At 43.5% G+C, this 14,033-nt stretch overlaps 1 protein-coding gene across 3 annotated transcripts; it reads left to right on the top strand.

Moving 5' to 3' along the window:
• Positions 1-3,561: 3,561 nt before the first annotated feature.
• On the top strand, positions 3,562-4,683 carry LOC128123030 (keratin-associated protein 9-1-like). 3 transcript variants are annotated; one of them, XM_052758960.1, is made up of 2 exons: positions 3,562-3,838; positions 4,415-4,683. In XM_052758960.1, the coding sequence occupies exons 1-2, from the start codon at positions 3,562-3,564 to the stop codon at positions 4,681-4,683; spliced, it is 546 nt and encodes a 181-aa protein (XP_052614920.1). The 3 variants fall into 3 exon arrangements, with proteins under 3 accessions (XP_052614920.1, XP_052614918.1, XP_052614919.1); XM_052758958.1 differs by having other exon boundaries at positions 4,373-4,683; XM_052758959.1 differs by having other exon boundaries at positions 3,562-3,853.
• Positions 4,684-14,033: the final 9,350 nt, after the last annotated feature.

Below are 14,033 nucleotides of genomic sequence, written 5' to 3'. Positions count from 1 at the left end.
TTTATCCACTGGAACAATGATGGCATGGCTACTGTGGGGGTATACAATTGCTCCAATTTGCTTTTTGATTGGATTTGAGGCCTGCTTCACAGAAGGAAAATGTGAGCCTGGCACTGTAAACCTGGTCAAGAACCCATGGCTATGGAGACCATAAGCCTTAAGGGGAACTCTACCACTGATACATTGTCAAACTGCCTTCTAAATATGTAGTTATAACTTATTGTAATAGTCAGAGTTCTCTAGAGAAATAGAACTTACAGATTGAAATAAATACACATATATGTATGTACATATTTAAGGGGATTTGTTAAAATGCCTTATGGCTGTGGTCCAGCTAATCCAACAGTGGCTACCTGTGAACAGAAGGTCTAAGAATCCAGGAGTTGTTCAGTCCACAAGGCTGGATATCTCAGCTGGTCTTCAGTATACATCAGAGTCCTGAAAAAGTAGGCTCTAATGCCAGTGAAGGAATGGACTTGCTAGTAAAAGCAAGCAGGCTAAGAGAGCAAGCTTCCTTCTCCTATGTCCTTTCTATAGGCGGCCGGAAGATACTGTGGTCTAGATTAAAGGAGGATCTGTGGGGGGGGGGCGTTGGGGGGAAGGTGAGGGGGACGGGAGGGGGGAGAACAAGGGAATCCGTGACCAATATGTAGAACTGAATTGTATTGCAAAATAAATTAAAATAAATTAAAAAAAAAAAATATCAACTTAAAAAAAAAAAAAAAAAAAAAAAAAAAAAAAAAAAAAAAGGAGGATCTTCCCACCTCAAAAGATCTGTATTAGGGGCTTATCTTTCCACTGCAAAGATCTGCATTAGAAGTGGGTCTTCCCATTTCAAATGACTTAATTGAGGGGAAAAAAACCCTCCCAGATGTGCTCAGTCACTTGGGTTTAGTTACTTCCAGATGTAGTCAGGTTGACAACCAAGAATAGCACCACAAGTCCACCCCTTGTTCATTTGACACACAATCACATTTCCTTATGTCATGCTTAATTTACAAGTAAGAGCAATAACTAGGTCAAAATTATATCTAACATGATATAATGTAATCACAAATGCATTATATATTTAACCAGGGCACTCATGGTCCAAGAAGCTTTTTTCTTCAGTGAGTTGCAGGGAATGCAGAGACTCACGATCGGTCATAAGATGAAATATGTGGCTGTTGAGAGTTCAGCCCCAAATGAGATATTTTTCTCACCCCCTCCCACCCCCAGCAGAGGCTCAGGGAACTTTGCCAAATAGGAGGTGGAAAGAATGAATGTAAGTGCTGGAGAAAGAGAGAAAATGCAGTGAAACACAAGATCTCCTGGCTTGGCTGTCACACTCATGATCTCACGGCATCCGTGATTCCCTGTACACAGCTGTACCTGTCAATGATCCATCATGGGTGGGGAAGGGGCCGTGCAACCCAGCTCTTCCCCCGAAGAGCTATCCACAGTGAATGGTTGGTGGGAGGAGTAGGAGACATATTCTTCAGTGGTGTGGCCACTGTTAAGTGGCCCCTGCAACTAATCCCACCCCTGCACATACAAGCAAACTTAATTAGATGTCGTATCTCATGGGACAGACATGGAAGTCAGAGGGGGACACATTAAAAAGAGAAAAAGGGGTTGGTGAGAGTGGACAGAGATAAAGAGAAAATGAGTATCATGAAAGTACTTTATATATGTATGAAGTTGTGAAAGAATTAAAATACTAAGATTAGGTACCTATCCCAGCAGGCCTTGCACTGAGGCCTTTGAATGGCTGTGAGTAGGGTTGGGCAGGGATCAAGTGAAGCTCTGAACTTCTGGGGGCGGTTTAGTCAGAACTTGGACTGGGTAGATCATGGCAGATTGCCTTCACCTTCTCAATAGGTTACAGGAAGAAAAACAATACATCTCACTTCCCAGCTGTGCAAACTAGTGCTCTGGTAAAACCATCATTGAAAAGCAAATCAGAAGGATATGCAACAGTTATCTTAAACTGGCGTCAGAAAGTCATAAAAGGGTAGTGGTCAGAACTTTCATCTAAGACAGAAATTATAAGTGTTGAAAATATTAAAGTTTTAAAACAGCAATTAAGTGAATTATGGGAAGAGGAAAACAATCTTACAGCAGTTCCAGTACATGCTGGTAATATAATGAAAGACACAGATGTTTATTTATTACAGTTGTATCGACAGATGTCATCTTCTATAGGATATTTGGTTATTCAAACATCGCTGCCCAACATCCTTCTCATCTATGAACTGTGAGAGCCTGTGAAAGGGACAAACAGACCTCAAACGGCAGGATCTCCATGACACAGGACAACAGGATATCCAAGAGGAGGCCCAGAGAGAGCCCATTATCGATAGCGTAGCAGAAGTCAGAGGCCTTAAACCAGACCAATGACCCATAGCAGTGAACACTTACAAATAAAAATTGATCGGCTAAAGGATAAACTATGTGATTCTATATGCCACACTATAGCTTCCACGATGAAATTCTTCTCCTTTTTATCTTTCTTTCTTTTGTTCGGTTTTTTGTTTTGTTTTGTGGGGGGAGGTTGCATGGGCAGAGGGCAGAAGCGAGGGGATGGGGAGATAAGTGGGGTTCAGGATGCATGTGAAATCCACAGAAAAATCAATAAAAGTTGGGAAAAAAATAGCTGGCTTATATATTTCCAAAAGTAGGTGTCTCCTGAGAACTGTGAACTATGGAAGAAATCAAACCATAGTTTTTTCCTTCTTAAGAGCCACATAATAAAATTGCTAATGAAATGAGGGAGCATATTTGAGCTCAGAGAGGTGAAAGCGCACTACGAAGACCATTTGCCTTTGCTGTATGTAGGCTTTATATGGTCAGTTGGTGGCATTGTTTAGGAATTCCTGTGCAAGAACATAATCTATAATATGCAAAAATGAGACAGTACTTACTACTAGGAATCACAAGGACCAATTATCATTCACTTTTATTGTGTTTTATACAGAAACACTTAAATGTGTGTGGCTAATTTCTTCTGTTGGAAAAACTGAACGTTTAAAGCATCATAGTAAATAATTAATATTAAATACTTTTTGTCTGTTGTGAAATAATCTTTGTACACTGTGAATATGTATAAGGCTGATTGGTTTAATAAAAAGCTGAATGACCAATAGCTAGGCAGGATTTTCAGGGCAAAGAGGATGCTGGGAAGAAGGGAGACACAAGGAGACATGGAGCTGGCTGGGGGTGGAGCAGAAAAAAAATCCACCTACCTTTGTCCACACTGAAAGAAAAAGATGAATGTTAAGTCTGATGTAGTGAATGGCAACTGGTATTTCATTTAAGGAAAAGAGTTTTAGTTGTTTACTTACCAATTAGGGAAGTAAACATATTGATTACTAAGGGAAAATTCAAAACACTTAAGGAGCAACTTCTTCCTTGAAGTACTTCATAGAGTGGAGAAATTAGCATAAACAATGACACACACAAGTTCTGCTCATTGGCCCAAACTCTGGGCCATCACATATAAAAAGTAAAACAGCAAAGAAAAAAAATAGATTTTTGGGAAACTCACCTGTGAACAGAACCTCTCTCTTCACATCCAACACCATGACCAACTCCTGCTGCTCCCCTTGCTGTCAGCCCACCTGCTGCAGGACCACCTGCTGCAGGACCACCTGCTGGAGACCCAGCTGTGTGAGCAGCTGCTGCCAGCCCAGCTGCTGTGGCTCCAGCTGCTGCCAGCCTTGCTGCCAAACCACCTGCTGTAGGACCTGCTTCCAGCCAAGCTGTGTGAGCAGCTGCTGCCGCACACCCTGCTGCCAGCCCTGCTGCTGTGTGTCCAGCTGCTGCCAGCCTTGCTGCCAGCCCAGCTGCTGTAAGCCCTGCTGCTGCAAGCCTTGCTGTCAACCCTGCTGCTGCAAGCCCTGCTGTCAGCCCTGCTGCTGCAAGCCCTGCTGCTGCAAGCCCTGCTGTCAACCCTGCTGCTGCAAGCCCTGCTGTCAGCCCTGCTGCTGCAAGCCCTGCTGTCAGCCCTGCTGCTGCAAGCCCTGCTGTCAGCCCTGCTGCTGCAAGCCCTGCTGCCAGCCCTGCTGCTGCCAGCCCTGCTGCTGCAAGCCCTGCTGCCAGCCCTGCTGCTGCAAGCCCTGCTGCTGCAAGCCCTGCTGCCAGCCCTGCTGCTGCAAGCCCTGCTGCTGCAAGCCCTGCTGCCAGCCCTGCTGCTGTCAGCCCTGCTGCTGCAAGCCCTGCTGTCAGCCCTGCTGCTGCAAGCCCTGCTGCCAGCCCTGCTGCTGCAAGCCCTGCTGCCAGCCCTGCTGCTGCAAGCCCTGCTGCCAGCCCTGCTGTTGCAAGCCCTGCTGCCAGCCCTGCTGCTGCAAGCCCTGCTGCTGCAAGCCCTGCTGCCAGCCCTGCTGCTGCAAGCCCTGCTGCCAGCCCTACTGCTGCCAACCCTGCTGCTGCAAGCCCTGCTGCCAGCCCTGCTGCTGCAAGCCCTGCTGCCAGCCCAGGTGCTGTATCTCCAGCTGCTGCCAGCCCTGCTGCTGCAAGCCCTGTTGCTGCAGACCCTGCCTCAAGCCCTGCTGTGAGCCCTTCTGCCTCAACCTGTGCTGCCAGCCAGCTTGCTCTGGACCTGTGACCTGCACCAGGACTTGGTACCAGCCCACATGTGTCTGTGTGCCTGGCTGCCTGTCCCAAGGCTGTGGGTCCAGCTGCTGCGAGCCCTGTGGCTGCTGATCAACTCACCATAGACCCCGTATCTACATAAAATAGCCTTCTACCATCAAATCTGCCTGATAACCACACAATGCCAAACTCAGTGCTCTTTCTCTGAAAATAAGCCTTACACTGTCTAAAAATATCTCATTAGCAGATTTGTGTGTTTTCTCAGTTTTCTTATCTACTATGTTCCTCCTCATCCCTTTGGTTCTTTGTCAAAGGCATCTGCTGTTGACCTTGATTCACAGTTCCAACCTTGGAAAATTTGCTTACCTCATTTTCAACTTACAGAAGGTTTGCAAAATCAAAAGAAGAAAGAAAGGACTCTGATTTTCCCCCGAGTTAGTCATCATTCCATTTCCATGTGTTTATAATTACTGTGACTCACCTTGTAACTCATTCATAAAAACTTTGCGTCGTCTGGCTACTTGGAAGGCCATTATCTATGGTTTACTAATAAAGTCCTCACTTGATTATCTCCTGAATTGTGTTTTGTTTTGTGTATTTTGCTTGGCATGTTCTGTCCCGTCATCTGAGCTGCATCATCATCTCAGACTTGGGCAGAGACAGCACGCAGGATGTGAGCTCTGTCAGGTCACATAGCTGAGGATAGAAAACATCCTTCCAGAGACCTGGTGTGATAACGGGAACAACTTAACGAAACAGAGACACTGGGGCTGAACACTAGAAAGCTGATCACCTCATGATGCTCTCTGCCATTTACCAATCACCCTGGGAACCAGTAGCCACAGAGCAAAAGAGCTGATCTTTGGAGCCTAGAAAGTCATGTAAATCTTGTATTGCCTTGCCTTAAAAAAGGCCACTGGTGATGACTTCTAAATATTTTTTTTCAACCACAGTGTACTTGCTACTGTTTTGGGATTTTGAAAGCTTTTTTTTTTTTTTTTTTTTGACAGTTGGTGTGTTGGGGGAGGGGTTTGTCAGAGGACAAGCTGTGAGAGTCATTTCTGTCCTTCACCATGTGGGTCCTGGGGATCAAACTCAGGCTGGGAGGCAGCTACCTTGCTTCGCGAGTCATCTCAGGATTTTGATGTGAGAGGACCATCTAGAAACTATTGGTCTTGTAGAAATGGTACAGTTTTTGCCCTTGTTACCTGTACAAATAGCCACATTGGGCGGGGGGCAGTTGATTTGTGATAACACTGGTAAGAAAAAAGTAAAACTTTTAATATTCTGTGTGGAAAGGTGCAGTAATCTATGGATTCCCACAGAAGTTCTGTAAGTCAAGATAGAAAGTACTTGGAGTAGATATCTAGCACACATAATCTACCAAAAGCCCAGGTGTACTAAAGACTTAAAATTGACTTTAAAACCTTCAAACTCTTGTAACAAATATAGATAAACATCTCTTAGATCTTGAGAAAGGGCGAGCCTTTATCACCAGAAAAAAACAGCCAAATTTGACTGCTCACACATAGAGCTTGCAATCATCAGAGACAGCAACAGAAAATGAAACAACAAAAAACAAAAAACAAGTCACAAACTTGGTGGTGTTTGAGAAACACAGAAATAAACATGCATGACAAAATGTATAAAGAAATAGTTAATCTGGATAGAACTCAGGAAAGTGCAAATGAAGACTAAAATGAGGCCTCTTCTTGTATCAATATTAATGGATGAAAATAATCCTGTTTCACATTTGGAAAAACAGGATTTTAAAACTATGGAGTCAATAATTGATGAAAGTAGAGAACATCTCTATGCCCTCTCAAGCCTATGCTATGCATTGCTGCAATACAATCTTGGAAGGGATGCTGGTGATTCTTTCGGAATTGAAGGAAGCCAAGGAAGCCTTGAGTGAGTGCATAAAGAGTGAGTAAAGTCCTGGGTGGATGTGCATTGTTGACATGGACACAGAGATGTCAAGGACCCAATGCCTCAGACCCACAGGAAACTGGCAAAGCCCTCCCTGCCACCCCACCCAGGGTTCAGACTCCCTCTGTGCTGTGCATAATAAACACGATGAGGCTCTGAGTTGTGTATTTGGTGCCCTCCATCAGAGCAAGCACAGGCCACCGGATCTCATCTTCACTGTATCTGTGTCTGTTCTTTCTTTACTTCCTCGTACCCCAGCCAGGTCAAGTCCCAAGCCACCTAGAATGTGGCACAGAATGTTCTGGGTCCTTGTTGTTTGGCCCTATCAAGCATCTTGGGCAACTCTTAACACGTAACATTCAATACATGTAGTCAGCCTTCTATCAGTGGCTTCACAATCAATAGATCCAATTCACCCCAGACCAAAATATTCAAAAAACAAATGCAACTAAACTGAATATATTATTCTATGAACAACACAGTGAGACCATTACATAAATCACATTTACATTCTACAAGATACTGGGGCTGTTGAGGTCAACTCAGTAGAAGAGAACTTGTCTAGTATGTGTGAGATCCTTGTTTGGTGCAAACAATGCAAAAACCAGACAAATCCTTTTGACCCAATTATTGTAAGTAACCAAACAATAACTTACATAACATTTTTGAAAGAATGTGCGTATATTAAATGTAAATATGCTGGTAGTCTGTACAAAGAATTTGATATCACAAAGATTTTTATGTCATCAAGACATCCTTAAACCAATTCCCTATGACTATGAAGGGACTACCATATTTTGAAATGAATGAATAAATGACATTTTTATGAGGTATACAAGAAATATCAAACTTCTACTATCCAAAGTGCACTATGTTTGAACCAAAGATCATGAAATGAACCTAGGTTTAAAATGGAGACTAGCACTTTGCTTCTTCCTATTTTCATGTGGTCTTCACCCACAGAAATCCACAAAGATGCCCCCACAACAGACTGCTGGCAATGGTCGAGAGACAGCCCGAACTGACCTACTCTGGTGATAGGATGGCCAAACACCCTAATTGTCGTGCTAGAAACCCCATCCAATGACTGAGGGAACTGGATGCAGAGATCCACAGCCAAGCCCTTGGTGGAGCTCCGGGAGTCCAATTGGCGAGAAGGAGGAGGGATTATATGAGCGAAAATTGTTGAGACCAAGGTTGGATAAAGCACAGGGACAAATAGCCAAACAAATGGAAACACATGAACTATGAACCAATGGCTGAGGGGCCCCCAACTGGATCAGGCCCTCTGAATAGGTGAGACAGTTGATTAGCTTGATCTGTTTGGGAGGCATCCAGGCAGTGGGACCGGGTCCTGTGCTCAGTGCATGAGTTGGCTATTTGAAACCTGGGGCTTATGCAGGGACACTTGACTCAGCCTGGGAGGAGGGGACTGGACTGCCTGGACTGAGTCTACCAGGTTGATCTCAATCCTCAGGGGAGTCTTTGCCCTGGAGGAGATGGGAATGGGGGGTGGGCTGGGGGGGAAGGCAAGGAGGGGGGAAGTGGGGCAGGAGGGGGGAGAACAAGGGAATCCGTGGCTGATATATAGAATTAAATTATATTGTAAAATAAAATAAAATAAATTGAGACCAGCATAACGAGAACACCAGCTGACATGCCAACATGGCTTGGAGAAATCTCACAAGGCCCCACCTCCTAAACGAAGAACTATGAACAATTAACAGTTGCTGGGAGGAGATTCATTCTTCACTAGGGACAAACCCCCTAATAGGTTATCCAATCCCAGTGACCAGCCCTAAACACATATACATACAAGCAACACTCAATGGATTAAGCAGGTCACATTTACATATTTGCATATATATATATACATATATATATAATGTATGATATATCTATATATCAAAGAGGCTATAATTTTGAGAGTGAGGAGGCATGGGAGGGATTGGAGGGAGGGAACACGGGAGAGGCCAGAGGGAAGAAAGGAAAGGCGGTGAGTGATATAATTACATTTTTATTGAAAATGTAAGAAATAATAAATCGATATTAGATGCAAATTTTTAAAAAATAAAGATGGAGGCACTGTTAACAAAGGCCAGCTTTGCCCAAGCTCAAGACACAGTCTCTTGAATTCTCCTCTCCCATTATTGTTGCTACCCTAATTTCTTATCCTCTAAAATAGAGAAAGTTAAACTCTAGAGGCGTGAATGTTACTACCAGTGACACAATCGACAACAATTATAAATCTATAAAAATCTAAAAGTCCTTATCAGTTCGTTGGAGACCTTCAGGACAGTAAAGGATTTTGAGGAAATATCTGAGAAAGAAAGAATACTAAAGGAGTTTGGTTGGTTTTGCGGCCTCTTTCCTCTCCGGGTGTGATGGTTTGAAAGAAAATGGCCCCCAAAGGGAGAGGCACTATTAGGAGGTGTGGCCTTGTTGGAGCACGTGTGTCACTGTGGAGGCGGATTTGAGGCCTCATACATGCTCAAGCCGTGCCCAGTGTTTCAGCCCTTTTCCTGTTGCCTTTGGATCGAGATGTAAGGACTCAGCTCCAGCACCATGCATGCTGCATGTGGCCTTGCTTCCTGCCTGGACGATAATGGCCTGAATCTCTGAACTGTAAACTGGTCTCCCTCACTTAAATGTTTTCCTTTATAAGAGTCGCCTTGGTCATGGTATCTCTTCACAACAATAGAAAAGCTAACTAAGATACTGAATTAGTACAGTAAGAGAGAGATTTGCATGAGATCGCTTGATTGGCAGCAATGTTGAAACAGAAGATCAGTGGGGAAAGGCTGCTTTGCTTCAAGGTTTCGAAGCAACTGTGTTTGCAAATGACCACCATCCTTTACTACATACAAACCAATTGCAGGTTTATCATGTTTATCATTGCACTTAAATACAATCCCCCATTAATAAACACCGATTTGTGTTTATCATGGAACTATTGCAACAGCCGAGTCATGGAATTAGCCTCAGTGTCCATCAAGAAACAAATAGAAGAAGAAAGTTTCTGCATGCATGTGCATGTGTGTACCTACGTGCCTGCATTGTGCATGCCTGCATACCTGCATGTGTGCATACCTGCTTGTGTGCATATTATTTAGCCAGAAGGAAGAATAATGCATTTTGTTTGTGAAATAAGCCATACTCAAAAAGATGGATACTGTATCTTTTCTCACATATGTGCAATCTAGATTTCTTTCGAAAGACATGGAAGTGGAAAGGGGCTACTTGGAAAGTGAAGGGGACCAGCAGGAGAGGAAGAATCAGAGCAGAAAGGATAATGAGAGGGGGCAGATAAGACCAAAGTACACAGCACACATGTATTAAAATGTCATAATGAAATCCATTATTTTGTACAAGTACCACAGGTTAATTAATTTTTAAATTAAACGACAATGCAATGACACTTCTCACAGAGTTTTCCTGCCTGGCCCACAGTCAGGACAAATCTCTCTCACCCGCCAGTCCCAAGCCGCTTAAACCCGATCAAATAAACACAGAGACTTATATATTGGTTTCAAACTGTATGGCCGTGGCAGGCTTCTTGCTAACTGTTCTTACAGCTTAAATTAATCCATTTCTATTAATCTATACCTTGCCACGTGGCTTGTGGCTTACCGGTACTTTATATCTTCCTTATCCTGATGGCGGCTCGCAGTGTCTCTCTCTCCAGCTTCCTGTTCTCTCAATTTTTTTCTCTGTTAGTCCCGCCTATACTTCCTGCCTGGCCACTGCCAATCAGTGATTTATTTATTGACCAATCAGCAACACATTTGACATACAGACCATCCCACAGCACCTCCCCTTTTCTTTTCTTAAAAAGGAAGGTTTTAACCTTTATACATCTCCAAAGTCAGTTTGGTATATTTGGGAATTTGGGCGTAGCTTCTCTTACTACTTCTTGCTGGAGGGGGGCGCTGTATCTTCTGGGGAAACAAAGAAAATTTTAGGATCATGGAGTAGTCCGTGAGGCTGTATCATCTGAGCCAGTTGTCTTGAAACGGCTCTGGATGTTGGATCATCTGGGCCATGGTGTCATCGGAGACCTTTCAGGTGGTCTTGGCTGGTCAAACCTGATGTATCTTACTCTGGAACAAATCCATAGCCTCTTGCTTTCTGTGGAAACAAAAGAGACTCTTTTCCAAAGCAACATATCCTTACATCCAAATTTTGAAGTCAAAGTATCTTTAAAATATACGTACTGGTTTAACTCAGCTTCCTTTACAATCAAACATCTCTCTGTAGTTAAGAATCCCAAAGACAACACAATCCAGACTCTCTGTGTAATAGTCATCTCTACGTGGCTTATTTTTTATATCAATTTTACTGTCTCTTTAAAGACTTTATTTTTTAAAACCATGTATTTGTTTCTATACTGTATATATCACCTTTTTTTGTCTCTTTTAAGCCTACGTATATTTTACACACATTTTAAACTATTACATCTGAATCTGTCTTATTGTGAATCTATTGCTTTAAGCTGCAGCAGCTGTGGCTGCTGGCTCCACCCACCTCAGCTTCCCAACATGGCGGGAGTATGCTTACCGCCAGCTCTGGGAGCTATCATGGGTCTATACTTTTATCCAAGCAGCATGTAGCACAGAAACCTCTTTTTTTGTTTTGTACTAGCAAAGGCTAAATCTACAATGTAGCTTAATGTGCCACTTGCAGAGGCCTCATTCCCGCCATATGGAGGCAGGTCGAGCCTCGCACACTAGGAACCCGCCAGTAGCTCAAACCGGCAGCTGCCGCTCATTTGAGAGAGACAATTAGGAACTGTTTTTAGCTCCGTTTTAGAATCCTTTTTTTCAGTTTTTAGGTGGAAACTCTTGCCACCACGTTGGACGCCATTTGTTGTTAGAGTTTTCCTGCCTGGCCCACAGTCAGGGTAAATCTCTCTCACCCACCAGTTCCATAGCCGCTCAAACCCGATCAAGTAAACACAGAGACTTATATTGGTTACAAACTGTATGGCCGTGGCAGGCTTCTTGCTAACTGTTCTTACAGCTTAAATTAATCCATTTCTATTAATCTATACCTTGCCACGTGGCTTGTGGCTTACCGGTACTTTATATCTTCCTTATCCTGATGGCGGCTCGCAGTGTCTCTCTCTCCAGCTTCCTGTTCTCTCAATTTTTTTCTCTGTTAGTCCCGCCTATACTTCCTGCCTGGCCACTGCCAATCAGTGATTTATTTATTGACCAATCAGCAACACATTTGACATACAGACCATCCCACAGCATAATGTAGGGTGGTATCAGCATGATTTTAGAACAATCATCAATACACATAAGGAACAGAAAATACTATAAACACTATAGCCTAGGGAAAATGACTGGGTGTACATCACTAAGAGAGGGAAAAGGCAAGCCATTGTACAGGAAATGACACTGGTAACGCAAATAATAAAGACTCAAACCCAGAAAGTATAAAGATCTGTAATGAGTAAGTTAAAAGAGAGAAAACTTGACAGAAACAGTTCAGACATGTTCTGCATTTCATGAAAAGGAAATGCAAGTATTCTGTGTGCATACAAAAAGCCAACTCATTGGTTCTCAGGCAAATTCAAATTAAATCTATAATGAGGTAGTGGTAAATAGACACATGAGCAAAATGGAAAAAAAATACAGTGAAGACACTAGGTCCAGATGAGACATAAGGCAATTAGAACAATGACTTGTGTACACTATTATATCTTTTAATGGTATTTTTAAAATATTTTTTCTTTGCTTTATATCTAGTATCCACTTATAAATGAGTACATACCATGTTTGTCCTTCTGAGTCTGGGTTACCTCACTCAGGATGATATTTTCTAGTTCCATCCATTTGTCTGCAAACCTCATGATGTCGTTGTTTTTCTCTGCTGAGTAGTACTCCACTATGTATATGTACCACATTTTCTTTATTCATTCTTCAGTTGAGGAGCATCTAGGTTGTTTCCAGGTTCTGGCTATTTACAAATAATGCTGCTATGAACATAGCTGAGCATGTGTCCTTGTGGTATGATCGAGCATTCCTTGGGTATATGCCCAAGAGTGGTATAGCTGGGTCTTGAGGAAGATTGATTTCCAATTTTCTGAGAAACTGCCATACTGATTTCCAAAGTGGCTGTACAAGTTTGCATTCCCACCAACAGTGGAGGAGTGTTCCCCTTGCTCCACATCCTCTCCAACATAAGCTGTATTCCATGTTTTTGATCTTAGCAATTCTGACAGGTGTAAGATGGTATCTCAGAGTTGTTTTGATTTGCATTTCCCTGATGACTAAGGATGTTGAGCAATTCCTTAAAGGTCTTTCAGCCATTTGAGATTCTTCTGTTGAGTATTCTCGTTTAGCTCTATGGCCCATTTTTAAATTGGACTGTTAGGTATTTTGATGTCTAATTTCTTGAGTTCTTTATATATTCTGGAGATAGCCCTCTGTCAGATATGGGATTGGTAAAGACCTTTTCCCATTCTGTAGGCTGTCGTTTTGTCTTATTGACCATGGCCTTTGCCCTACAAAAGCTTCTCAGTTTCAAGAGGTCCCATTTATTAATTGTTGCTCTCAATGTCTGTGCTACTGGTGTTATATTTAGGAAGGGATCTCTGGTGCCAATGATACTCATTCATAAGTGGATACTAGATATAAAGCAAAGGCTAACCAGACTGCAACTCACAGCTCCAGGGAGGCTAGTTAGCAAGGGTGCATGGATTGCCCAACAATGGAGAAATGGATAAGATCTACATGAGCAAACTGGGAGTGAGGGGGGTAATGGAGGGCAAGGGACGGGGAATGAGAGCTTAGAGGAGTGGGAGGTTAGAGCTGGAACGGGAACAGGGTGGGAGAGCAAAGAAAGAGCTACCATGATAAATGAAGACACCATGGGAATAGGGAGAAGCAGAGTACTAGGGAGGTTCCCAGGAATCCACAAGGATGACTCCACCATAGACTACTGGCAATAATCGAGAGGGTGCCTGAGCTAGCCTACTCTGGTGATTGGATGGCTAAATACCCTAACTGTCATCATAGAACCCTCATCCAGTGACTGAAGGAAGCATATGCAGAAATCCATGGCTGGGTCTCAGGCAGAGCTCCAGGAGTCCAATTGATGAGAGAGAAGAGGGATTCTATGAGCAAGAGATATTGAGACCATGACTGGAAAAAGTACAGAGACAACTAGCCAAACTAGTGGAAACACATGAACTGTGGACCAATAGCTGAGGAGCCCCCATGGTACTGGACTAGACCCTCTGGATAAGTGAGACAGTTGTTTAGCCTGAACTGTTTAGGGGGCCCCCAGGCAGTGGGATCAGGACCTGTCCCTAGTGCATGAGCCAGCTTTTTGGAGCCTAGTGCCTATAGTGAGACACTTTGCGCAGTATTGGTGCAGGGAGGAGGGGCTTGGACCTGCCTCAACTGAATGTACCAGACTCTGCTGACTCCCTATGGGAGACCTTGCCTTGGAGGAGGTGGGAATTGAGGGTGGGTTGGGGGAAATGCTGGGGGAGGGAGGATGGGGGAATCTGTGGTTGGTAT

Source organism: Peromyscus californicus, unplaced genomic scaffold, assembly GCF_007827085.1.
Source record: "Peromyscus californicus insignis strain IS unplaced genomic scaffold, ASM782708v3 Scaffold_3__1_contigs__length_106647218, whole genome shotgun sequence".
Lineage (NCBI taxonomy): Eukaryota > Metazoa > Chordata > Mammalia > Rodentia > Cricetidae > Peromyscus > Peromyscus californicus.
The sequence above is the reverse complement of the archived record's forward strand: the minus strand, read 5'-3'. Positions and strand labels throughout refer to the sequence as shown.

What these genes read in the sequence shown, in the direction of transcription:
- LOC128123030 (XM_052758958.1), top strand. Translation starts at nt 3,562, where the DNA reads ATGACCAACTCCTGCTGCTCCCCTTGCTGTCAGCCCACCTGCTGCAGG. An exon ending in GCCCAGCTGCTGTAAGCCCT is followed by an intron (nt 3,839 to 4,372) that starts GCTGCTGCAAGC and finishes GCTGCTGCAAGC; the next exon opens with CCTGCTGCCAGCCCTACTGC.